Source organism: Symphodus melops (genome assembly GCF_947650265.1).
Source record: "Symphodus melops genome assembly, chromosome: 7".
Taxonomy (NCBI): domain Eukaryota; kingdom Metazoa; phylum Chordata; class Actinopteri; order Labriformes; family Labridae; genus Symphodus; species Symphodus melops.
Window position 1 is genome coordinate 20,873,353 of NC_136697.1, and position 24,732 is coordinate 20,898,084.

General features: G+C 39.9%; 1 protein-coding gene across 2 annotated transcripts; it reads left to right on the plus strand.

The window, feature by feature from the left end:
* The first annotated feature begins 296 nt into the window (after window positions 1–296).
* On the plus strand, window positions 297–23,864 carry atp6v1h (ATPase H+ transporting V1 subunit H). Of its 2 annotated transcripts, XM_079347976.1 has the most exons (14): window positions 297–379; window positions 982–1,135; window positions 2,096–2,195; window positions 3,074–3,163; window positions 3,715–3,828; window positions 4,452–4,556; window positions 5,722–5,781; window positions 6,739–6,836; window positions 8,626–8,818; window positions 12,686–12,864; window positions 13,163–13,288; window positions 14,271–14,372; window positions 17,193–17,306; window positions 23,473–23,864. In XM_079347976.1, exons 2-14 carry the CDS (start codon window positions 1,032–1,034, stop codon window positions 23,540–23,542), a joined length of 1,455 nt encoding a protein of 484 aa, XP_079204102.1. In that variant the 5' UTR covers window positions 297–379; window positions 982–1,031; the 3' UTR covers window positions 23,543–23,864. The 2 variants fall into 2 exon arrangements, with proteins under 2 accessions (XP_079204102.1, XP_079204103.1); XM_079347977.1 differs by lacking the exon at window positions 5,722–5,781.
* The last annotated feature ends 868 nt before the right edge of the window (window positions 23,865–24,732 follow it).

The window sequence follows — 24,732 nt, forward strand, 5'->3', positions numbered from 1 at the left end:
AACTTTTCAATCAGAAAGTAGATCTACGTTTCTCCTAAATGCGGCTTGAACAATTGATATTCCTGTCCCAATTTTTTATTCATTTTCTTGTTTGGTGCAGGGTTTGTTTGAGTCTAAATTTTAACCTGGTTGTTTACACATATTGTCATTATAGCAATCACTCTTACGAATTAGACTGATATCGATATTTAATTTGAACTCATCTCCCAGGTTTAAAGTCAAACTTCTCCATTTCATATTGAGCTGTTAGTCTGTGGGTCTGTGGCTGGAATCAGCGCCTTACTACAGGGTCATGTGTTCATGTGACTGTCACATGATGACGCAGCGTGACGCAGTGTTGTAGTCAGTCAGCTGTTCGCACAGGACACTCACTAGCTTGGTGAGTAACCGAGCTTTTTGTTCTCTGTCATTTATCATAGTCTTAATTCATAATTCCGAATAATGTCATTTGTTAGATTTCGTGACTGCCAAAGTTATTTCATTTTAAAATGTTGTCATTAACTCTGTAATAAGACGACGGGAAGCTATGTTAGCACAACTAGCTTGGGTTAGCGACTTCTGCTTATTTTACTTGACGTTGGTAGCTAATGTGGACTGAGTGTGTCTTTAACAACCCTATAATTTGCCATTGCTATATGTCTGTGTTATATTTGACCATAGCATTAAAACTGCATGTGTGGTAGGCTGTGCATTGTGTGGCTTCCTCGCGGGTCTCATGATGAGATGTCGTGACATTGCGGATTAAGCTACTGTAGCTTTAAAGGAACTGATGCTAGCTTCCACACAGCAGGTCTGATGGTTAACTTGTCCCTTTCCGTCAGAATGATTATCAATGTTTGGTAAATGTAAGGTCATGTGTTGAAATATCCGTGGGATTGTTCTTAAATATTTCAATCATGCACATTGAAGTCAATACACCAAAACAGGCCCCAAACCTCAGTACTCTCTGATAGTGATGCCAATGATGTTGTTTCTCTCCAGGTGGAGTTGGATAGGATCTTTGCAAAAATAAGTTTAATACCTATTATAAGATGGATATCCGCGGGGCTGTGGACGCTGCAGTCCCCACCAACATCATCGCTGCAAAGGCAGCTGAGGTGCGGGCCAATCTGGTCAACTGGCAGTCCTACCTGCAGTAAGTAAACGTTACAGACATAATGCATGCCATCGTTCAAGTACTGTATTATGCATTTTCATGAGGAACTCCCATGCAAGCTACAGCAATGAAACATACAAACTGGACTATCAGTTCTACTTATATAAAGCTAATTAGTTTCTGTTAAAACTTGCTAAAGCTGTTTATTATACCTGCAGTGTTGTGATGTGGGCCTAATGTTAAAAAGATATTTATCTTATTATCAAGCTTTTTTTCCAGGAACATTATGTCTAATAAAATTGAGAAGATGCAACATTTCTCACAAGATAGAAGCTAGCGTTATTGAACCGTTATCAGTTCAGTTGGGCTGTGGTCACATACATCTTTTCGAATGCTTCATTAAATGGCAGCAAGCTGTCAGCCATGTTGAAAGCAGCTCCGCTCACACTTCCCGTGTTGTGATTCACTGTCTGGAGTCAAACTTCCTCTTGTGCATGTATTTTTTTAATGCTCTGACCTGACTGATGAGTCACTACAGCATGTCATTTCCAAAATTGCATCGGATTCCCGCTGATTTAGGATATTAACAAGTCTGTCGTTTTGCCATCGTGGACTATTGATGGTGTGTCTTGTCTTAACTGCAACATGAGGCATTTTCAGGTTGTATGATATTATTGTGCAGACTGCTTTTGTAATTAGAAGCACCCTGTTAGTGACAAGTGAAGGCCCAAACCTTGTGAGTGAGCTTGACAGCTTGCAAGCGTGTTGTCTTTCTCTGATGCGGCAGGAGGATATGTTTGGAATAACTTGAGAAGAATGAATCATTACACGTCTTTATTTAGCTGACCCTTTTATCTGAACAGACTTATAACCAGCGCACGAATCCTGCAGACACGCTGACTTTAAACGCTGAACTGATCACCTTTGGGTTTGCTGCTGTTCAAAAGTAAATAATTTAGCAGATTTAAAATGTGTATGTTGACATGAATTCTCTTGTAGGAGTCAGATGATCTCTGCAGAGGACTGTGAATTCATCAAGAAATTTGAGGTGGCAAACTCTGAGGAGAAACAAGTCATTCTGACCAATGAAGGACATCAGGTATGACATTATTTACGTTGTATGGGCATTCATGCTTGTTTAGCTAAAGTTCTTGGACTTAAATAGTTTTAATTCTCCTTAAAATCCTCCTAAAAGGAACTTTGAAGAGTGACCTGTTTCCAATCCAAAAGGTATCGAACCAGTCAGAAGCCAGAAGGCGGGATTTAACATTAGGATGAAATTGAGTTGGTCGTTCGCTTTGACAACCCTTTGTTGTTGGTCAAAAAATGTGTAAGCAGTGCATTTTACAGGATGAGTCCTCAGACATTTGAAGTTTTCTACAGAAAGAGAAAATACAGTAATTTTGATGTAAATATACATAAATATGTTTTTAATTCTTGATTATAGTTTCTCCCTGTATGTTTTCTGTTTTGGTTCACAACCTTCAAAATAAGCAGACATACAGTCTTTTTCTTGTAGACATCTATTCTACATATCGATACAAATGATTAAGGGCGTTGCAGCCATTACGATACAATCGTCTTGTGGGTCCTTTATTTACAAATACTAAGTTGAATACCTGGGAGTTTGTACATCGATTTATTCTGCGAAAGAATTAAATGAAATGTAATTTTAACTCTCCTTTTAACGTTACAGAGTTTTATAATTCTCTCTGAAGTAAACTGTATCACTGTGTGTAGACTATAACCCTCATGGTTCACTCCCTGCACTAACATGCCCAGCCTTATGCTGCCACTCGCATTGTTTTGCTGTACTGTTTCTCAGAATAACTTGTCCTTGTCGACAGACAGTTTTTCGAGGTGCCACACACAGAATAAAAGCAAAGGCAGTTTGTTCAATTTGTCGATAGGTGCTACTGTATGTCTCTCTGAGTTTGTCTATTCCTGTGTTTTTGGTTTTGTTTTGCTTATCCGCAGTGTGCGAAGACCTTTCTGAACCTGATGGCTCACATCTCCAAGGAGCAGACAGTCCAGTACATCCTGACTCTGATTGATGACACTCTGCAGGTACGCAAACAGAACCACTGACTGTGGACAAATAGGACATGCATGCACATATATAGAGACAATTTGAAACAGCAGCTGGACTATGGTCAGAAAAACACAAGTCAATTTTGTTCGATCTGTTTCAGGCGCAAATCACAAATCTCTATTTTCTTTAGCCTCTTTCTTTGGGAAATTCAATACCAATGAACAACAAAAATCTATGTACCCCAACCATGCTACACTTTGAAGTTTTCTATTTTTTATAAGTTTTTTATTTATTTATTTTTTTTAAAGGAAGAATTGCAAGGTCTTCTCTGTGTTTGGAGGGTACATCTGAGGGCCGGTTTAGTAATTATTGCTTTAAACTGATCTCTTGTTTCTCTTCTTATTTTTCTGAAGTTTACCTTTGTGTGCTTCAAAACAAAGAGGTAGTGTGAAAGATGAGTTTATTCACCACTGAGAAACTTCAGTAGTCCTAAATGATGTTCGCTGAAATTAATAAAATATTTTATTATGCTTCAACCATCAGTGTCCAAGAGCTTATCTGTCATCTTCATTTTACCGTTACTCAGGAGAACCATCAGCGGGTCAACATCTTCTTTGACTTTGCCAAGAAGACCAAGAACACCGCCTGGTCCTACTTCCTTCCAATGCTGAATCGTCAGGACCTTTTTACCGTCCACATGGTGAGTAAAGACACATCGATGCTTTAGTAGGTGTTCAGAGTTTAAATGTTTCAACCCGACTGTCTTCTTCCTGGGTCTGCTGTTTTTGCACTGCACCTACATGATGTGTGTATAACTCCCTCCTTTTTATGAGGATTTAATACAGAGAGCTGTGTGATTCTCACAGCAATCTTTTTAAACGCTCTTTAATCATCACAGGGCATCCATAATACCTCAAAAAGCAACCTTTAACCTTTTACATCAAAAACAAACAATTAGCGTAATGATTTCTGACCTGCAACCACCTTCAGATAAAAGATAACCACCACATGACAAACTGAGTACTATGACTGGACAGCAGCAGCTTAATTAAAACAACCAGCCAGATGGCATCCAGCAGGTGGGCAACATGTGACCCAAGGTCTGTGACACTGTACTTTGAATCCGTTGAAGTGGCTGGCTGACATTTTAAATGACACTCAACATTTCAACATTACAGATCTTCTACTGGCAGGAAGCAAAGTGGAGAACAGATTTTGTTCCACATACTCTCCTGTGACTTTACAACACAGGTCATGACAAGGGTGCTGCTTTTCCTTAATGCTCAGCAATATGAGTTGAAGTTGTTTGCTTTTCTTCATTAGGCGGCAAGGATCATCGCTAAGCTTGCTGCCTGGGGCCGTGAACTTATGGAAGGAAGTGATTTGAACTACTACTTCAACTGGATCAAGAGTCAGCTCAGTTCCCAGGTATGTCTATCAGAGTTGAACTTTATATGTTGTGATATTGAAAACTCTACCTGTGTAGAAATCTGCATTTCTCTCCTGTGATGCCTTGCTGCGGAATCAATCGCCCTTCTGGGAAACTTGAAGTTGAGTTGATTACAAATGTGGTTTCAGTTACATATTTTTAGTTCTTTCAGGACTAAAAAAAAAGGCCCTGATGTGTGTTTGTCACACATGTCGCCCAACCTGCTCTGTCCTTCATTTACTGCCCTGTGTGCCCTTTGAATTGACCAAATAAAGTTTTTTTTTTTTTTAATTCGTCAGTGTCTTCAGCAAAGTGCAGATAACATCAGATGTTATTTGTCCCCCACAACAAATGACAAAGGCTGATGGGGGAGGGTCACCAAAAACAACAGATTTATTCTTAATCAAGTCATCAGCACCATGATGAATTGTGCATGCTCATTATTAGCAAGTCTGGCGTTGATGCCCACTTGTAAATGCACATCTTATTTATGAGTTGTGACGATGAAAGCAAAGAGTCACTTTATTCCACATTGGAGAGTTTTGTGTCCGTGTATGTTATTTTGTATAATTGATAATTAAGTTACTCTGGTTCATGTTTTTTTCCTTCACACACTGGCACTTTTGCTTTTTATCCCTTCCCCATATTGATACATTTTCTCCAGTATCACTTATCTACACAGAGTGAGAATTGAGAATTGAATGCAGTGAACCTCCATCTATTCATACTGAGCCAGAGCGGCCTCGTCAGACCTTGAGATGTTCCGATGAAAAGCCGCGATGTTGCTGCTGACTGTGCCTTGGCAGATGTATGCGGTGAAGAGTGGGCCGATGATAAAACAGCTCGATATTGATTCACAGTTTCTTTTGTGTGTCTGTATTGCACACTGGAATATTTGACAATAAAAAGAGGACAGTGAAGGTGTAGCCAGCTTTTCCAAAAAGAAATGATTTTTGTCTCTTGTTTATGTGTCCTTGCAAAATGGGTCTTTTAAACATTTTGTGCTTCTCTCCCAAACAGCCAATAAGGAAACATCCATTGTCCCTGAAATCTGGTTTAAGCTTTCTGGGTGAACAATTTCCTCCAGTGCCACTGTTACTGTAAGCAGAAAGAGTTGGATTGTGAACAATTTTGCACCTGTTTCTTTTGTTTATCTCTCATTAGAACCTACATGGTACAGGTCCAGAATCAGGCTCAGGAGCAGGGACTATTTCCCCCAGTGAAGTGAGTATGAGTGAAGTGCACCTTCAGTCCTCCGGAGCTTCAACAGAAAGAAACAGTGGGGTGGCACCTGTCAGATGTCACTGGACTTTCACATCTTTTCTTCCCCCTCTTTATCTCTCCCATCCTGTTCTTGCACTCGTTAATATTCTTGCAGATTTTCAGAGACCTGACTCTTTTACAACACTAGAAGAAATCTCACTTTAAACAGCATGGTGTTTGCTGCCACTGGTTGGGTATTAATTGTTAAAGTGGATACTGCATGCTGTCAGCCACTTCCCCCTTCACGCTGAAAGCGCATGCCAAATACAGCTTTTTGTGTGCATTAGGGTAACAAGGGGAAATTGGAATATTATTTGTGCAGCAGCATCCAAACGTTTTAGACTCCATACTTTCTCAAGCGTAGCGTAATGATTCTGAGAAGTGTGCTCCGAATACTGTTTACATGAGGCCCATCTAATAACCAAACATCGTCTTTTCCTCCGCATTTCCAACCAGGTAACCCCCACTCTTCTGGTCCTCTGTCGTCACTGCTGCCTTCTCTTTATGCTGGACTCCTTCGCCTCACTTCAAACCTCTCTTTGAATTAACACATTAATGTGATCTATTTTCTTCTCTTCTCTTTTTCCACTCTAATCTCATTTTAACGTTATTCTGCTCAGGTGTGATGGGACACCTTCCCCTGCTATTGCATTTTATTGTACCAGTGGGTCTGTGATCTAGCATGTGTCGACGTGAAGTTGAATACAGTAGATTGCATGTGCAATGCCTCGGGTTTTGATCAGTGACAGTAATGCAAGTTTTGGACTGGCCTTCTTCTTCGTGCTGTATCTGCTTGTAGACGACTGGGTGTTTCAGAACTGCACTAATTGTACTTGACCTTCTAACGCTTAGTTTGTTTTCCTGAGCCAAAAGCTCACACTGCTTGTTTGAGTAAATGTTTGCCTCTGTCCTTCGCAGAGCTCTCAGTACGTCCAGTGTGTCGCCGGGTGCCTTCAGCTGATGCTGAGGGTCAACGAGTATAGGTTTGCCTGGGTGGAGGCTGATGGAGTCAACTGGTGAGTACTGCCTCCTTCTAAACACTCTTACTCCTGTTTTTAATTGATGTCCAAACGAACACTTGAACGACATTCATCATTATTTGGTTACACTTTCTGTTTTACACGCAGAGGTTTATTTAATGCCTTATTAACAACCCTCCCCACCCTCTTGCTTCCACACTGCCATAATCCCCATGTGAATTCCCTGACTGGGACACAAACATGACACCATTACCATTATGGATGTACACAGAAGTGATGATGGCTGAGCTTAGTGCTGTTGCAGAAACACAATCTGAAAAGGGCTGAGGATAAAGAATAACTTTTTTTTCTGTTCTTCTCTCTAAATTAATTCCATACAAATAACTTTATTTTTTCGTTTTGTTAAAGAGCATCAGTGCGCACACGGCTCAGCACAGAAAGATTCACACATACAAGTGGCTGATCAGGAAAAATGTTTTATATTTTTAAATGTTTTGACTTGAGTTTGTTGTCCTACTATGAGTGAAGTTCATGTCAGTGTGTATTTAATGTGAAAAGTAATACAAAGAATGTAAAGCTAGACAAAGGATGTTGCTAGAAGATGTTAAAGAAAGTAACTTTAATTGAGTAAATTTTTAATGTCCGCTTGAAGCACATCAAATGAACTTACAGCAAATGAAAAAGTGTCGCAGGTTCGTACCCCTTCTGTCATCTTTCCTCATCATTAAAGAATCATCTAGAGACAGTGAGGAGGAATAATGAAAAACATGAGGGACCATCCTGTCAGATCCGTGGCTAGGAACAGGCTGAATAACATATTCTTCAAAAAGCCAATTACTGAAGGAGTGGAGCACCTCATGTATCTGTTAATCCCTCCTCAGGAGGTCACTGGTGGAAGAAAATGAACCTTACTTTAGAAAGAGTGCTGGGAGTCACGGTAAAGGGCCTGAACTGTCTTTGTGGCTCTGAATGAACGCATATCGGCATTTTAGTTTGATGCCTGCTAATCTAAAAACATAAATGTATTAAATCCTCAAAGGCCTCAGTGTGAGCAAATGTGAATGATGAAGTTTATACAGAGTCTCTGAAGTCCCAAAAACAAAAGAAATCTGAAATCTTCTGCTCACTCAATCATTTTATTATTATTTTTTTTGTTTTTTTCCAATTATTGGGCTACATGGGCTTATAGCTTCTCTGGAGAGTGAAATCTGTAATGCATCCAACCTGAAAATCTTTTTAGCAATTGGAAGAATGTCTAAAATGTTTTTTTTTTTTTAAACATTGAGAACAGCCAAAACAATCAAATGTTTCACTTTTGACTTCATTGACACATTATAGTCTGCAGCCTCTTTACTGAGCAGAGGTGATCAGAGGGAGAGTGGGGGGGGGAAAGTACAGAAGGCTCAACATTTTCTACTTTGTCAATATTATGTCTTTTACAAGCGATAAATGACTCAAACCATTTTTTACTTGGTCCCATCTGTTTTTCTTTATACAGCATTGTAAACATTCCCCTCCTGCCTTATTTAACTCAATATAACTGAACATCTACCAGCTCCACATCCTTGCACTTACCAGCTATTTCTGTTGATGTAGGACACGCTGTCTCGCTGCTGTCATTAGTACTCGTTTTTTTTCCAGTTATCGAAAGATGATGGCTGTGAATGAAATAAAAGATAATGGATGTGCCACATGCAGACACACGGATGTGAAAGCCTCTCTATAAATAAATAGGTGGTAGATAGAGATGTGGGTCATCATTACCGGCCCTCTCATTGTTCTTATTCTTCCCATTTTGATTTACTTTTCGTATTCTCTTCTTTAGCATCACGGCTGTGCTCAGCAACAAGTGTGGCTTCCAGCTCCAGTACCAGATGGTCTTCTGTGTTTGGCTCCTTGCCTTCAGTCCTCAGCTCTGCGAGCAGTTGAGACGCTACAACGTAGTGCCCGCCCTATCCGACATCCTGCAGGAGTCTGTCAAGGAGAAGGTCACGCGTATTATTCTGGCTGCTTTCAGGGTACGTGGAGAAGTTCTCAATCGTTCTGTATGTCTCAGAAATGCCAAAAATTTCAACAGCAACAAGACTAAATTGCTATCCATTACAGTGGATACTATTATACCAACTCAAAAGTATCATTTCAAATAAATAATGTAAAACACACCATATTCTTTACCTTAAATCTGCACCCAGGCAGAAGTGTTAACAGGTGCACTTTGGTTGCAATAACTACTTGATTAGATCGATCACCAGTAAAGTATTCATCATGAAGGGTCATTGTGTTTTGATAAAGTTTAGGAGCCCGTGGTCCACAGGCCTGCTTTGTTTATGTCTACACTTAGATCTATTAAATACTCACACTGGTTGCAAATGTTTGTAAGTCATAACATTATGGCAGCACCTTTTCAAAATGTTGCAAAGCACTAACTCTTCGTTTCAATGAGGCTGTAAAATGTATCGCTACAACATTAAACAGAAATGGAAACTGTTAAACAGCAGATGGAGCAGTCTATAAAATACCCAAACACATAAAAGATACATGAACAGGATTTATGATTACGCTGCCCTTTGCTATGATTGCTCGAAGCATCCATTCAATATTTAATGAAGTCCTAAGAGCTGCGTTTCGGACTTGCTCTGTTACTTCGATTTGATGCCAGGTAATAAATTCCCAATTCTGTGTCCAGACAGAGTTCAGTTTAATGGCAGAGCGTCTGTTTATTCCTCCATGCTGTGGCGCTTACTTGACTAAGTTGGACAACGCAGCTCTTGAACATTTTTGAAAAATATAGAAGATCAATGTGAAAGCTCCCAGGTCCTCAGAGGACTGATTATGTTCAGAAGAAGAGTATCAGTATTATTGCTCAATATAGCGTCATAAACAAGATTCCCATGTTATGTTCATTATGCAGTCCTGGTTTGCTGTCTCGACTAGTAAAAGGAAAAAAAAACATGAAGCAATGCATTAAGCCAATATAAATCAGTTGATATAGTAAGTTTAGATCATTTATGAAGATTAACATCAAGATCAACTTTTCAATCAGTTTTACTTGTTTAGCACCAATTCATAACAAATGTCATTTAAAGACACTTTACAAAAATTGCAGGTCAAGACCTTGTTATATTCTGTTACAAAGTCCAGTTTTTATCACACAGGGAGGTTTTAAGTCTACCTTTAAAGGAAGAGAGACAACTTTGTCTTCTCTTAATGCATCGTCTTCCTCTGCATCAGTTAAATGTCATTAATGAAACATCCAAGTGAACACATTACACAATAGAAGAAGTATGAATTCTAAATGAAAAGCTTCCTGTAACTTCAGACTCTGTCCAACCTGGAAACGGCTCAGTGGCAGACGTTGCTCTGAGCACAGTGCTGGGGTGAATGGCATTGATTACATGATTGAAACATGAGCGTGGAAAGAAGTTCCTTCTGTGTGGTAGATGAATTTCAAACCGTACTTAAAAGTCGCTCGCTGGGGGGTCGCCGGTGGCGCAGCGGCAGTGCGCGCGATCCCACGTATTGAGGCTCAGTCCTCGCGCGCGGGCGGCCCGGGTTCGCGTCCGGCCTGTGGCCCATTTCCCGCATGTCTCTCCCCACTCTCTCCCCCTTTCCGACTCTATCCACTGTCCTCCCTCTATAATAAAGGCATAAAAACGCCAAAAATAAATCTTTAAAAAAAAAAAAAAAAAAAAGTCGCTCGCACTCCTCAGTCAGACATTTACCTTGATTTATTTTATTTCCTGAGATGAATTTGAGACCACATTTAAAAAAAACATCTTTGTGCTATGCCTGACTTAATGGATGGCATTCCACACCGAAAGCTCACTCATCGCACTTCTTGCACACAGTAGAGCTGTCACATCAGATGTTTGTGGATTCACCCATCAAAGGAAGGTGCCTGGCTTTTAATTGGTTAGACAAGTCTGTAGCTCAGTCTTACTGCTACAGCACTTTGCAGCTAATTAAAAGCAATGGCGGGCAGTGAAGGGAGACCCTGAAACGTCTTGGCATTGAGTAGGTTTTCCCCAGAGTCGTTGAAGTTACCTTGCAGTGGGTGTGTTTGTTTTTTCCAGAGAAGTGTTGTTGAGAGCTCACAGCTCTCTGCAGGGTGTGAGGGAAAACTTTGATGAAGCAGGGATTGCATGTAAATCTGATCATCTCGCTGAAAGGCTCGTTCTGATTGGCAGTCTTTTAACCTCATTTAGAAGTACCCACCAATAGTAAAAGTGGTACTATATGTTGAATTATAAACATATCAGTGCAGTTAATTGACATGAGCAGACGCTAATCGAAGAAGCAGATTATACCAAAACACCAGGGGTACGGTCATTTACAGAAATGTTCCACATTGTTTTGCATGATGCTATTTTCCCAAATGTCCTCATTATGCAAATGACTGAGCTCACCACATGGGACATGGAGTGTGATTTACATTATCCCAACCATCTGGAAGTCCTTGAACACATCCTCTAAAGGCAGCACTGATGTGTTTATGATAAGCTTTCTTATTTCTTTTTAGTTTCTTTTTTTTTTAAAAACCTAAATGTTCTGTGACCTGGCCAATAAGGATGTCACGAAGAAGCATCTCTGCAGTGGAGGTGGGGGGGGAGAGATTTTTGTAGTTGCCAGTTACTCCACCAACAGTGAGACTTAAGTGTCCAATCAGTGATTGTAGAGGGTTCCTTTTATTTGAGTCCCACTGCTTTTTGTCCTACTTTATTTTTTTCCCCTCCAACATGTCACCAAGAGTTTGTGGAGCTTTATTGGAAGGGTCGGGCTGCAGAACAATGTTTCCAACAAGTGGTCCGGTTTGGTTCGGTAATCCCTGATCTTGCTTTCAATTCCACAGCCAGCTGTACCGTACTTGGTAGACGGGGTGGAAGCCAGATGACAATAAACACTTGAGCTCCACAGGAATATTATAACATGAAACATTTTGTGTTTGTGCCTTGCGACAATTCTTTCATCCAATCAGTGGACTGCAGTGTGTCGAGCTCCACCCTTTTTAGGGTCAATATTTTCAATTTCAACTTTATTTGTGAGGGACAGTGTGCAATAAAAAAACATAAATGTAAGCATTTGATGCATTGCACCAGAGTTAGCTGTCGGTCGGATTGGTACATTCTGCATCCCAACAGAAAGGCAGCAAAAAAACATGGACTGTATGGATTGGTTGGTATAGTGAAAGTTGAGGCTCTTGAGGGTTTTTTTTTTTTTTTTTTTTTTGCCATTCCCAGCTTTTAACAGTGAACAATACGACATTATCATACAGTCTATAAAACGTATTTACCATGACTCTCTTTGTCCAGCCGTCTTTTGTCCTTTACATAATAAAACTTAAACAAGACACTCCTTCAGACTCTGCCCGCTCACTGATTACTATGGTGTAGGAGACATTGTGTTCCGTGCGGCACAGCTCAGTATTCATCCACTTCTCTCTTATAACACCTCAAGTGAATCCTGATTAAAGAGGTGTATTTTTACCTTGAAAGACTTTCATAACTTTGAGGTGTTTTTCACATTAGGAGTAGAACATGTGGGTGGAACTGTCGACCACAGTCTGTTATTAAAGCTGAAGAACTTGTTGACTAATAGTTAATAAGAGCTACGAGTCTCTAAGTGTTTTTCCATCTTTGAGCGGATGCTCTAAGAGACGGCCCAGCTTCTTCTCGCAAGGATGAGGAAAGTTTAATAACAGAAATTATACACTGTGTCAAATTGCAAACAATTAAGCCGGCTTAATCCTCTTACCATTTGTATATATTTTTTAATACCTTTATTTACATTAACCATGAAAAAAAACCCATCTTTCATGACGTCGCCTGAATGACTACTAAATGATTTCTACCTCACCTGCTTCTCACACTGATTTTTGTCTTTGACAGAACCTCCTGGAGAAGTCAGCAGAGAGGGAGACTCGCCAGGAGTACGCTCTGGCCATGATTCAGTGTAAGGTGCTGAAGCAACTTGAGAACCTGGAGCAGCAGAAGTACGATGACGAGGACATCACAGAGGACATCAAGTTCCTGCTGGAGAGGCTGGGAGAGAGCGTGCAAGATCTCAGGTACTCAGTGGACTTTTCTTTTTCATGAAAAACACGCAGCCCCGCTTAGTTCACAGTTACTGTCAAACAACAGGGAGGAGTGACAAAAGCGGATGTTATTTCCTGTAATAAAAACAAAAGGTTGGCTGTTGAAGAATTAGCGTGTAGTACATGAAGCCAGTTCTTTATGGATGTATTGATTTTCTAAAAAGAGTATAGGTTACCTTTTTAAGATTTTCTCTTTGATCCTTGGACTGCCCTTTCACTAACAAGAGAAAAAAAACACTTCACTTTTCTATATTTTTTCCCCCCACGCCAGCTCATTTGATGAGTACAGCTCTGAACTCAAGTCCGGCCGTCTGGAGTGGAGTCCAGTGCACAAGTCTGAGAAGTTTTGGCGTGAGAACGCTGTCCGCCTGAATGAGAAGAACTACGAGCTGCTCAAGTAAGATGATGCACACGCAGTAGAGAGACAGAGTCAGTGTACTTTGACAGATGAATATTAGCTTCACAGTAAAAGCAAGACAAAAGGCTTTTTCATAGAGTGACGTACTGTATTACCAATAGAGAGATTAATCAAGAACATTTAGCATGATTTCAAAATAATAAGAATAGAACAAAAGAGTTTTTCCCTATTTAAAGTACGATTTTACCCAAATCAGGATCATACACTTCTGAATGTGTCCTTTTAAAACTTATCGAAAGTTTTTCATTTGTCTTCTAAGTTCTGAGTTAAGACATCTTTGGTGTTGAACTTTGAAAGGGAGTGTGTTTTTGTAGCTTGTCTTTTTTTTAATACACTCAAATGTATACACTTCAAATACAAAGCTGAATATATATCATCAGTGTGTGTAGAAAATGACCAAGCTGTTTGCAAGAATGACAACACATTTTGCTGCTTGGTTGATCTGAAGAAAAAAAACAATTACTGAAAATGTTCTTAATCACCATCATCTTGTTTCATAATTGCACATCCACTTAAAACTGAGAAGAGTGTGCGGGAGTCCGTGCGCGTGTGTCCAATCACGTCAATTTGTGTCTGTGTTCTTTATAATTCCTGTCACATACTCTTGTGTGGCCCATTACTATTCAGGAGAAATCCTAATCTCCCCATCTCATTTTCTTTTCACCCTTTTGTCTCTGAGCAGCTCAGGCATCATCGCAGCTTAAATGACCCTCCTTTCTTATTAGTCTCTTTCTAAAATTCTCACTCAGTTGAACCCCAGGGTGACACTTGTTTTTCACAGAACACTTTCATCTCTCATGTCCTTGGGTTTAGATTTTAAAGTTTTAAATCAGTATAAAAGTAACTTTCACAAAGGCTTTCAGAACCATCAGGGCATTTCTACATTCGACCCCTGGATGAGCCGAGGAAAACACTGGCATTGATTTTACGCTCGCCTTTTTGTCTGTCTTTTGTTTGACAGGATTTTGACGAGGCTGTTGGAGGTGTCTGATGATCCTCAAGTCATTGCGGTGGCCGCTCACGACGTCGGAGAGTATGTGCGACATTACCCACGTGGCAAAAGGTGAGGCATCGTCTCCCAACAACGTGCGGAGCCTCTGGCGTTGATGCCCTGCTGGGGTAGTATCGGGAGACATTTTCATGGACGTTAGAATAACATTGGACCGATCAGATGTATTGTTTGAGTGTTTAGCACACGTGCTAATTCTCAACACTCAACCACAGAATAGCTTTTGAGATAAAGATAAAGGTAACAGAAATAAGAGTAATAATAGAAAGAAACAATAAAGCAGGAAAGAGAAATGATCACATGTTGACTAATAACACAAGGACATGCTGCTACCACATGTGTGAAAACCTAAACAGCTGCTCATTAGGAGCGGAGAGAACCGCGGGAGGGGAGCTGAGGACCATCACAAACTATGTTGACAGAAACTATTTCTAAATTCAATGTAAACATCAGTATTTCTGCTGCCCACTGTCACACTATGAGGACGTTTGACTGTTGGAAAACAAGCTCAGATAGTGTCAGTGGTCACTTTTTAATTTACATTTTTGCTTGTTATTTGTAGTAAACTGATTGAATTATGTTCATCCATCACTTTAAACTGCCTTCTGTCAATAGTAATGCTACAAGCAGACCTTTTTCTGCTTAACCCAAACCCGCAGTCTTCTTGAGTTTATATATCCCTTCATTGCTACAGTCTCCTCATCTGCTAATGGCAGTCTAACGTGGCTTGTCACATAGCATGAGCCTTTGGGATTTAATGTAGTGTGATAATAAGAGATGTGATTCGTGCTGCTAAATCTAGAATTCCAATTTTACCGACCGGCGTGAATCATTGATATCCATAAAAAACACTTTTTAGAATGAGGTTAATAAGCTGTTGGGAGAAATTCAGGACAGACTGAAATGTTAGACGGTACTTTCTTTTTGAAGTGTCCCTGCAAATGTTTGTGTTGAGCTTGGACTCTTTTCTTTTTTTTTTTTTTTTAACTGACAGTGTTGGACCATGTTAGCTGTTTGTAATTTTACACAAACAGCTGTGGCATAGACTGTTAGCCGCCAGCTCACAGCACCGCAAATGATGTTATTTTAAAGTATGGTACGGTTTCGATTAGCACTTTGTTTACGGGTCTCCGGACGAAGGCTTAGCCCAGCGTCAGTTTCACAGAGGTCCACAAGTCGATAGTCAACAGTAGAAAAGAAAATGTGCTTTAAGCTAAGATTGATCAATCAGCAGCTCAGCGTCTGTCTCTCTCTCTCATTCTCTCATGCAGGCAGTTATCAGTGAGCTGCCATGGTTACGAGAACCCCCCCTTCTCCTCCAACATAGAGATTCCGTAAAACAGCACTAACCGTGCTCGTAAAAAATAAAAAAATAAAAGGGTTATCCCAGTATATAGCCTACGTATTTATAGTTACAGTAGAAAAAAAACTGCATGGCTGAAAGAATGCTGCAGCAGAGGTACGTTAGAGTTGCAATATCAACATGGAGCCAACAAATCTGCTGGAACTGTCTCCTGCTACATATTATAAGAGACAAAACAGATTAGGCCTTTTAAAATAAAAGCTATTTTCATGACAGGAAACGTTTGTTTTTTTCGATGAGCAAAATGAATATTAAAGTAGCCAGAGCCCACAAAGAGATAGTTGTCTGCCACATTTGCTCATAAGAATGTGGTTGTCTGTCTGTGTCAGGAGTCAGAGGCGGGTGAAGCCCTACTCTCTCCGTGTGTTGCTGAGGTTCAGCCATAACACTTGTTATCCTGAAGACGATGTGCGACTGACACTATTATCACAATTATGTTTTGTCTTGTCTCCATATCGATCGTTTTTTTTTTCTCCAAGAAGTCAAGCCTTAAGGTTGCTCCATTTCTTGCTTTAAGTGGGTAATCTTGAAGATTGCTCCTATTGGTTTTAGGATTAACGTTTTAAAGCCTGTGGGTGGCGTTTCATTCGATCTTTATTTATTCTGCGGAAATCAATGAGGGTGATTTCAGCTGTTGCTGTCTCTCTTTTTTCAGATACAGACGAGGTTGTGTTGGACAACAGAGTTGATGTCATAAAGGAAAAGTTCAGTGACGAACAGTCAGACAGCCTGCAACAACTCACATGTCACTTAAAGCAGCACCCTTTGCAATGTGTTAACATGAGACATTTTTAAAGTGGTGATTTAAATTCAAAACATGTTTCGACTAAACTATAAAAACAGTGCTGTTGTAAATATTTATTAGGACATTGGAAGCCGGTCTTGAGTGTCAAGTTTTGATTTTTCTTTCAGCGTTGTCTTCATTTCTCAGCCTGATGTTGCTGCTTGGTTCACCAAAGTGCACATTTTATTTATTTAACCAGGAAGGAAGAGAAACTCATTGACATTAAAAACCCAATTTTTTTTTTCAAGAGTGTCCTGGACAAAAACAAGCAGCAACACAAGTAACAGAGTTTCAGACGGACAACGAGCAGCCAAACAATACAAACACAAACATACATCCTTGGGCAATTGAAAGACACAAATAACAGATCAGAGCAGCACATGTTTGTCAGGGTCATCCACAAACATGTCAGGAAGAACATCTACAGCCAGATGTCTCTGCCTCCAAGTCAGAACAGGGCGCAGGGCCTTCATTTCAACTCATTTTCTTTCCTTTGGTCACAACATTTACTATATTATCAGCTGCATTATGCAGTTCTGTTTTCCTTTGCAAAGCGTCCCTTTCTCTTACAGGGCCAGTGGGCCTTTATCACATATTTAGAACATTTCAGTCATTTGATGCAATTACCAGCTGAACAACTGAATATCCTTAAATGTGAAAATAGGTACCTGTTTCATGTCTGGATAAAAGCTTTCTACCATTATTCCTTGTATTCCTCTCATTTCAGAGTGATCGAGCAGCTAGGTGGAAAACAGCTTGTGATGAATCATATGCACCACGAGGACCAGCTCGTCCGCTACAACGCCCTGCTGGCTGTGCAGAAGCTCATGGTCCATAACTGGTATGAACACATTTCTAAGATGCATTCATGCTTAGCTTTTTCGCTCCATACAATAAAACAAGTCAACACAAAGTTGTTGTCTCGAGGAAAATTTGACGTTAAAGGTAAACCAAGCGTCGTATGTAAATCCTTCCGTTTGCAAACAAATGATGCAAAGACCCTGCACGCGCCTCAAAGGTCTTTTTAGTTTATTTTGTCTGGTTAGACTTCAGCTTGGGAGAAGTTGAAGTTGAGTGGAGTTGTGCTGGGTATTATATCAGTCAGTTGATTCTGGGCACTGATGTATTTCAACTCAGACTGTAGTCACTCTAAATGCGTAATAACAAAAGAGCTCCTGTCAGAGGATTCTAACATTTGAGCCCAGATTTACAGATTCATGTATTTTTCTCCAATCTAACTTTTGTAAGCAATTTTAAATTTTCTGCTGTTTTATCCGTTTCTCTCATGCAGCAGACAGTCACTCTTTGTTGACTTTGACATTTTTTTTGTTGATATATCGTCAATGCACACCATAGTAGGGCTTTACTAATGAATGTTTTCACAGCTTGAAAACATCCCAAAATGTTAATGCAGGGCCTATTTGTACTATTACTGTCACTGCTTGAATGAACACACTTTCATTTGGAGTGCTTTGTACTTAATGCAATAAGCTGCTTTTCCTGTTGAAGGGGTATCTGCACTTGACCACAAGAGAGCAATGACAGCTTCAAGGTTCCTTCATCAGATTGAGGGTCCTTGTACAAAATATTGGTTGTTACGTTTTCCAGTGAAAAAAACAACAAAAAACATGGAAACCTAAATCATTGTTTTAACTAAAAATCATTTTCAGAGTCCTCACTAGTTACATGACACCATCACATATTATATTTGCCTTAACTAAGCTTTGACAAGGCCCGGTTTACTTACTCCTCCTCTGTGTGTGTTTGTTTTTTCTCTGCTGGTTTCTAAGAAACAGAGAGATTAACAAACAAACATGAAAATGTGTTTGTTTCACTGCTTTTATCTCAAAACACACTGTGCTCCCTGAGCAGCAGTGTATGGAGATATTGTGTTCAATATCCTACTCTGCTGCTATTTTCCTCTTATGTGACCATAATGTTGTTTGTAAACTGTATGTTTGCTCAAGTGGGGGCAGAAGTTAATATATTCCCTGTGGCACAAAAAGGTTTTCTGTCTGGTGATAGTGACTGAGAAAAAATGAAAAGCAGCTCTGAACATGTTCCCAGGATGTTTCCATCGCCACCGGCTTTTCTCATGCTCGCTCACAGCAGGACTCCTCTCACATCATTGTGCGAGCGTGTGATGTTATGGATCACTTACCACAGGTCTTTGCTCTTTAGGTGTTCAAGTCTCTCTCCTGTATGCCCTGATGGTTCCTCTTTGCCTCCTTTAGTATTACACGAGTGGCGCGATGTGCTTCCTGCTCACCTTACCCAAGCACTGCTTTGGGGATTCTTAGCCCAACCGATCAGTCAGTCAGCCAAAAATATCGACCAATAGTAGCATATCCAGTAAGTATAGCTGTCTGCTCATTTAGTCGCAGATGTGTGCAGGTATGACTAGATGTATTCACCAGTCAAATATAGCATTTCATTTGAGTTTCATTGTCTTAAACTAGCAGTGCTCTTCACCAGCAGAGGGCGCTGTAGGGATTACAACAAATATTATCACTTTCCATAGTATCAAGCGGTGATGTGCGTACATGAGCAAGCTACTTTCCAGCTGAGTGACCATCATGTCCTCCTTATATATCTTTTCCATAAGTGTTGGATAATTGCGATTGAGGGACTGGTGAAATAAATGTGTTCTGTCTTTACACATCAAACATCAAAAATCTATCGTCTCAGATAATAACATATCGGTAGGGTTGTATTTGAAATCCCTTCTTTCATCGACATTGGGGATTCTTTTTATCTACTCTGTACTCACCAAACCATCCTCTCTGCTGATCTCTGATCCTCTCCTAAGAGAAGAGATGAGCTTCTCGTGTGCCTGGCATTTGAAACAGTCCTGCTGCTGCTTCAACCCTTGAACACTTTTTTTTTTAATGGTTCGACATGTGTTGCTGTATTTTTCTGCGATGAATGAATTTAAGAAAATGGTTGAAGAGCTGTTTGGATAAATAGCACTTTATTCCTTTTTAGTGTTTAAGCAGATACCTAAAGCTGCTTAGACAGAGCATCCCTCTGATAGCAGCTAGAACAACATACATGTTACTAATATAAAAAGCCAAGTTGTTTCAATATAATCTGTCAGGCGTGCTATATGAAATGTAGGCTTCTGTTTGGCCAGACATGACATGCCCTTCAGTGGAGGAGCCTCTTTGTCTCGGCTGCATTATAATGATTTACATCAGGAGATGTTCATTTAAAAAGGTCGAATTAATGAGTTAAATTGGATAAAAGTAAGAGAACCATTATGTTTGTGAAACCTGCAGTATGTTGGGGATTCAGCTCATTTAAATATATAGTGAGTATTTACTTTAACATGTAAATTAGCTATTGATTAAGTTCTGACCCTAAAAGCCTCATGCCTTCTATGTGTCGTGTTGAGCTGCGTCCAAGTCCTCTCTCTCCCGCTGGACTGTGAAAAGACATTTAGTTTCACCTGTAATGTTGGCTTCTCATAGCGGTGGTGCACGTGTTGAACCCCGAGGGAACCTGCTCAGAGTTGACTGAACAAACTCAAATCAGCTGTTCTGGAAGAAGAAACTCTGAGTTCAGGATTCAGCTCGGAGTTGATGAGGCTGCTTTCTGAAAGTGAGGACACTGACCGTGAGGTGAGGTGAGCCTCACATGATGACGACAACGTGGCGTACTTCAGCCATGCCCGAAGACCATTGCAAACATTGATTTGTTTTTGTGTGTTAAAGATTAAAAAAAAAAGAATAAGCAAGGGAAAAAAAAAGACGAAGGGTTGGATGGAGACCGATGACTGAATCTCAGAAACGTTTTTGATGTCTCTTAAATGCACCATCTGCTTTTGTAGCTTTGTTCTATTTAATCAGGGATCTAATGTAAGGATGGTGGGGGGGGGGGGTACCGCTCCAAAGGGGGGTGTTTACGTCACACTTTAAATTAATTTCCACTCATTGCCTTCACAAGAACAGAAAAATAAGAATGCATCCACGGAATGAGAACGTTGTTTTGATCATTTATTTATTGATTCTGAACTTGAGCTCTCTTCAGTTCTTATTGAAGATCATTCATTTTCAAGGCTACAGCTTCCCCCTTGAGTTGCTCCCCTCGTCGACGTTGAAGGATCCCTCATGCCTTCTTACTGACAGCCCCCGCTGTCATGACAACGGCGCAGATGAATGTGTGACACCGTTCTATATCCTTGTACCCTTTGGTCTACTCTGAAAAAGCCTTTCTCTCTCTTGAATAAGTTGTTAATTGTGCCACTCAGCACCGTTGGTATGGTTCTCGCTGTTGAAGTCCAGTCAGCCTGAGAGTCGTTCTGTCCTTCTGCAAAAGTCTATACTTTCATTACATATTTATTTTATTTAGATAGATAGATAGATAGATAGATAGATAGATAGATAGATAGATACTTTATTGATCCCGAGGGAAATTCAGGAACTGCAGTTCAAACACTAAGCCTTGGTTTTTATGCCCATAAGAATACCCAAATGTCAGTTCAAGATCACTGTGAACTCTTTTCAAAGAGCGAGAAGGAGGGATCCGAAAAACTGCGAGGTTTAGAGATCAGCTTTAATGAGAATTTAGTGGGAACAAACACTCTTTAACTCAGGTTCCCCTCTCCAGTTTTCACTTTACCGCTTATTTCAATGAATAAATGTTCTGTTCATTTCCACTGCTGTCCTCCAGATGGCTTTGATTATAATTTCTGTTCTTACTTATTGGTTTGTGCAGCTTCTGCTCCTTCACATGTTACAGATGAACACTTTTATTGGTTCTTTTGGCTATAACTGTAATACTCATTTGCTGCTTTAAGCAGCTTTTTCCATTTTTGAACAACCCTGATGATGAGACTCTTTAAGGCTTCTTTGTGAAGGACTTCTTTGTTAAGGTTTTTCATGACCATCAGAAGCAACTATTAACCTCCCTCTTTAATGAGCTCAATTCTAACGACTGAAATTCACAGGGGTCGACGCAGCACAGTGGACACCAGCTTCACACACACACACACACACACACCCCGAAACGTCGGGTCTGAGAGAAGGGGGTTTTCTACGGGGTGCTTGATCCGTGCTGTATTTTGACTGCAGCGCAGACCGCAGGGGACTGTTTGAAAAGGTGGAGATGGGGAATAATATGTCCGCTCCACACGGGTATCATAGCAGCTTCACTCAAATTGTGTTTTATCGACACTCACTGGTCATGAGTTTTTTTTAAAGTGAATATGATTTGCTCGTTCAGATGCTATATGGCAGCCTTTCCATGGTGAGGTTCCTGAGAGACATTTGATATTTTAGTGGCAGTAAGTTGAGTGTCATGGTAACATATCTGTAAATGTTACCGCCAAAAGGAAATCCAAAGATGTATGTGACCTTTCCAGATAATGATTTTATAATTCAACTCTTGGACTAACACCATGTCTGAGGGTCAAGATAACCGGGAGGAGAATATGAAATCCCCCTAAAATGAAAGTCAGATGAAAAGAGAACACATACATGCTAAATGAAGGCAAGGCAAGTTCATTGATATAGCGCTGTTCAGACACAAGACAATTTACAGTGCTTTATAGACATAAACACAGAAAAACATTCAAACAGAGCTGAAGGAAAGAATGCAACAGAAATTTAAAAAATAATAATAATAAAATAAAAGATAATGAATCAGCTTTATAGGCCAGGTATGTTTAACACACAAGGAATTGAACTTTGGTAGACTGTGCTCACTTTGTACAAATATAAACATTTAACATAAATATTAACAATTAACTACAAATATAAACAAATACTTGAAGACTAATATATGCAAGACTACATATGTTTATACTCATTTTAAGAGTGAATCATTAGTTTGTCAGAAATAATTTGTTCTACTATTGAAATGCCACTTTGTTTCTCCCTACAGTTTGAGGAGAGACTTGTCAAACAGTATCTTATCTTAGCATTAAGAATGGAAATAAAGGGAAGCAGCGAGCACACCACCTCACCCATGAGTCACTGATTTATGATTTATGTGTCCTCGCTAAAGCGGTAGTACCTCATTAACAATTTACTCAGGAAATCGTTTGCCTCTCATTGCCATCCTGGCACCTTTTCACTCAACCAGGGAGCCGGGGAAGCTGAGACTAATAAGAGCGACTAAGCAATGTATGTCGCTGTAGGCTGTGAGTCAAGGCAGCTCATTTAACACATTACACGCATTGAACGCCATCACTGACAATTTTACATCCACTCCGGTTACCACTGTAGCAATATTGATGTTGCACAAAAGAGGCTACCATGTTGATTGTTTTATACAAAAGGCTTTAAGAGTACTTGAACCCCGCTCAATAAAGGAAATGATTGTGGTTTGTCGCAACTGAATCAGGCTGGATGGAAATGTGTGTAAACAAAAGGAGGACCAGAAGCATCTGCTGGAACAGACAACATACAGGCTTCTCTTTTTCCCAGACAATGAAATCCATAACACTCATGCAAGAAAGACCCTGACAAAGGGTCAAAAGACTATTGAAGACTATATCAGTGCACAAGAAAGCTGTCTTTAGTCTATATAAACTGTATGTAGCAATACGGTACAACTGTATTGTAAAATGTATGTTTCATATAAAAACATGCATTTGTTAAAAAAAGGGGTGGGATTAAATCAGTATTTGAGAGCTTCTTTGCTTAATCTCATTAACTGTTTCTTCATATAACTTTTTTTACATTTTGCTTTCTCCTTTTTGTTTTTATTGTTACCTGTTCGAAATAAGCAGAACTAAATCTATAGTATATTCAATCCATGGTTGCATCCTTTCTCTGCCCAAAACCACAAAGAAAATCTTCAGTTTCAAGCTTTATGATAAGCTAAGCTAATATGCTCAAGATTTTGAAATAACATACAGATGTGAAGGTAGTCTCAAACTCTACCTTTCAACAAAGTGTGTTAGTGCTATTCATTGAAAGGCTGTAAAGTAGGGGACTTTTAAAGACAATCAGTGTGTTGTGTGTTTGTGTTCAGGTGTAATGTTGTTCTTCTTTCTGTCACAGGGAGTACCTGGGGAGACAGCTCCAGTCCACTGATCAGCAGCAAGCTCCAGCCGTGGCAGCTCGAAGCTGAACTGTGACCGTTCATTTGTGTCTGTGTGTCGGTGCGTGGATGAGTGTGTACTATCTGTGTATTGGTCTCCGCCATTTAAATAATCAGCTGTTAATTTTGTGTGACGACTTGAAAGTCAACCAGTGTAAGTTCCTCCTTCCACCTGCACCCCAGCTGATCCTTGATGTGTTTTGATTTGACCGTGTTGCTTTGTCGTGACTGCAGCTCAGTGATGTGTGGTGATTGAACACTTTGTTTGTGATAATGTAAAAAAACTGCAAGTTATTTAAGTCTGAACTGTAAAACATTGTATGTATCCCAATAAAGATGCTTATCTACGGTGCTCCCGTGTTGTGTCAGCTGGTATTGAGGTTGCACCAACACAGTATCCATGGAGACTTACAGAGGTCAGCTTATTTACTTCATCAAGGTTTTAATCACGTCATGTTCAAAAACATGTCGACTCACAAATAGCGACACAGAAATGTCAAGGATGAGAAGAACATTTATTTTTGTGTGTAAGTGTATTGTTGTTGTCATGGTACTCTCACGTGTTCAGGCTCAGCTTTAATGTAACCTTCACTTAATTAGTTTTTATTTATACTCCATCTGTGGCTCATTATGAAGTTGGAAATAGCTTAGAGTGATATTGAAGAAATGTTTTACGTGCCAGGTTTTCAAAGCTACTCCTGAAGCGCAAAGAAGGCGCAGTATTTTTTTTTTTATGGCTATACGTATTTTGAAATGTACCATCAGTAATGTAAATCAGAAAAAGAAAAAAAAGCCATTTTCCAAAAGAAGCATCAACAAATCCCCTTAACACCGAAGAAAATGAACCTGCTTCCCACTCAGGACTTTCACAGAAGTCATTTAAAGTACACCAATTGCTGCTCTGTGTGCTCTGAATTGCCCCCCGGGGACAAATAAAGTTTTTTGAATTGAATTGAATACATTCCACTGCAAAACTTCATCTTTAAATTTGACCATCATGTTACACTTCGTATTTCTATCATGACAGTAATATTTACTTCTGATGTCGCACTGGACTTTATGTTTTAGGGGGGCATCATTTTCAAACCACTCTAAAACAAATCCCAGCCTGGTGTTATTGGGGAACGCTTTATTTATGTAGTCATTTTCAACAAGGTGTTTCGTAGATAAGAGAAAAGGAAACACTAGCTAAAGAACATCTGATAACATGGAAGAAACTA

What these genes read in the sequence shown, in the direction of transcription:
- atp6v1h (XM_079347976.1), top strand. Translation starts at nt 1,032, where the DNA reads ATGGATATCCGCGGGGCTGTGGACGCTGCAGTCCCCACCAACATCATC. An exon ending in GGACTATTTCCCCCAGTGAA is followed by an intron (nt 5,782 to 6,738) that starts GTGAGTATGAGT and finishes TGTCCTTCGCAG; the next exon opens with AGCTCTCAGTACGTCCAGTG. An exon ending in AAGCTCATGGTCCATAACTG is followed by an intron (nt 17,307 to 23,472) that starts GTATGAACACAT and finishes TTTCTGTCACAG; the next exon opens with GGAGTACCTGGGGAGACAGC.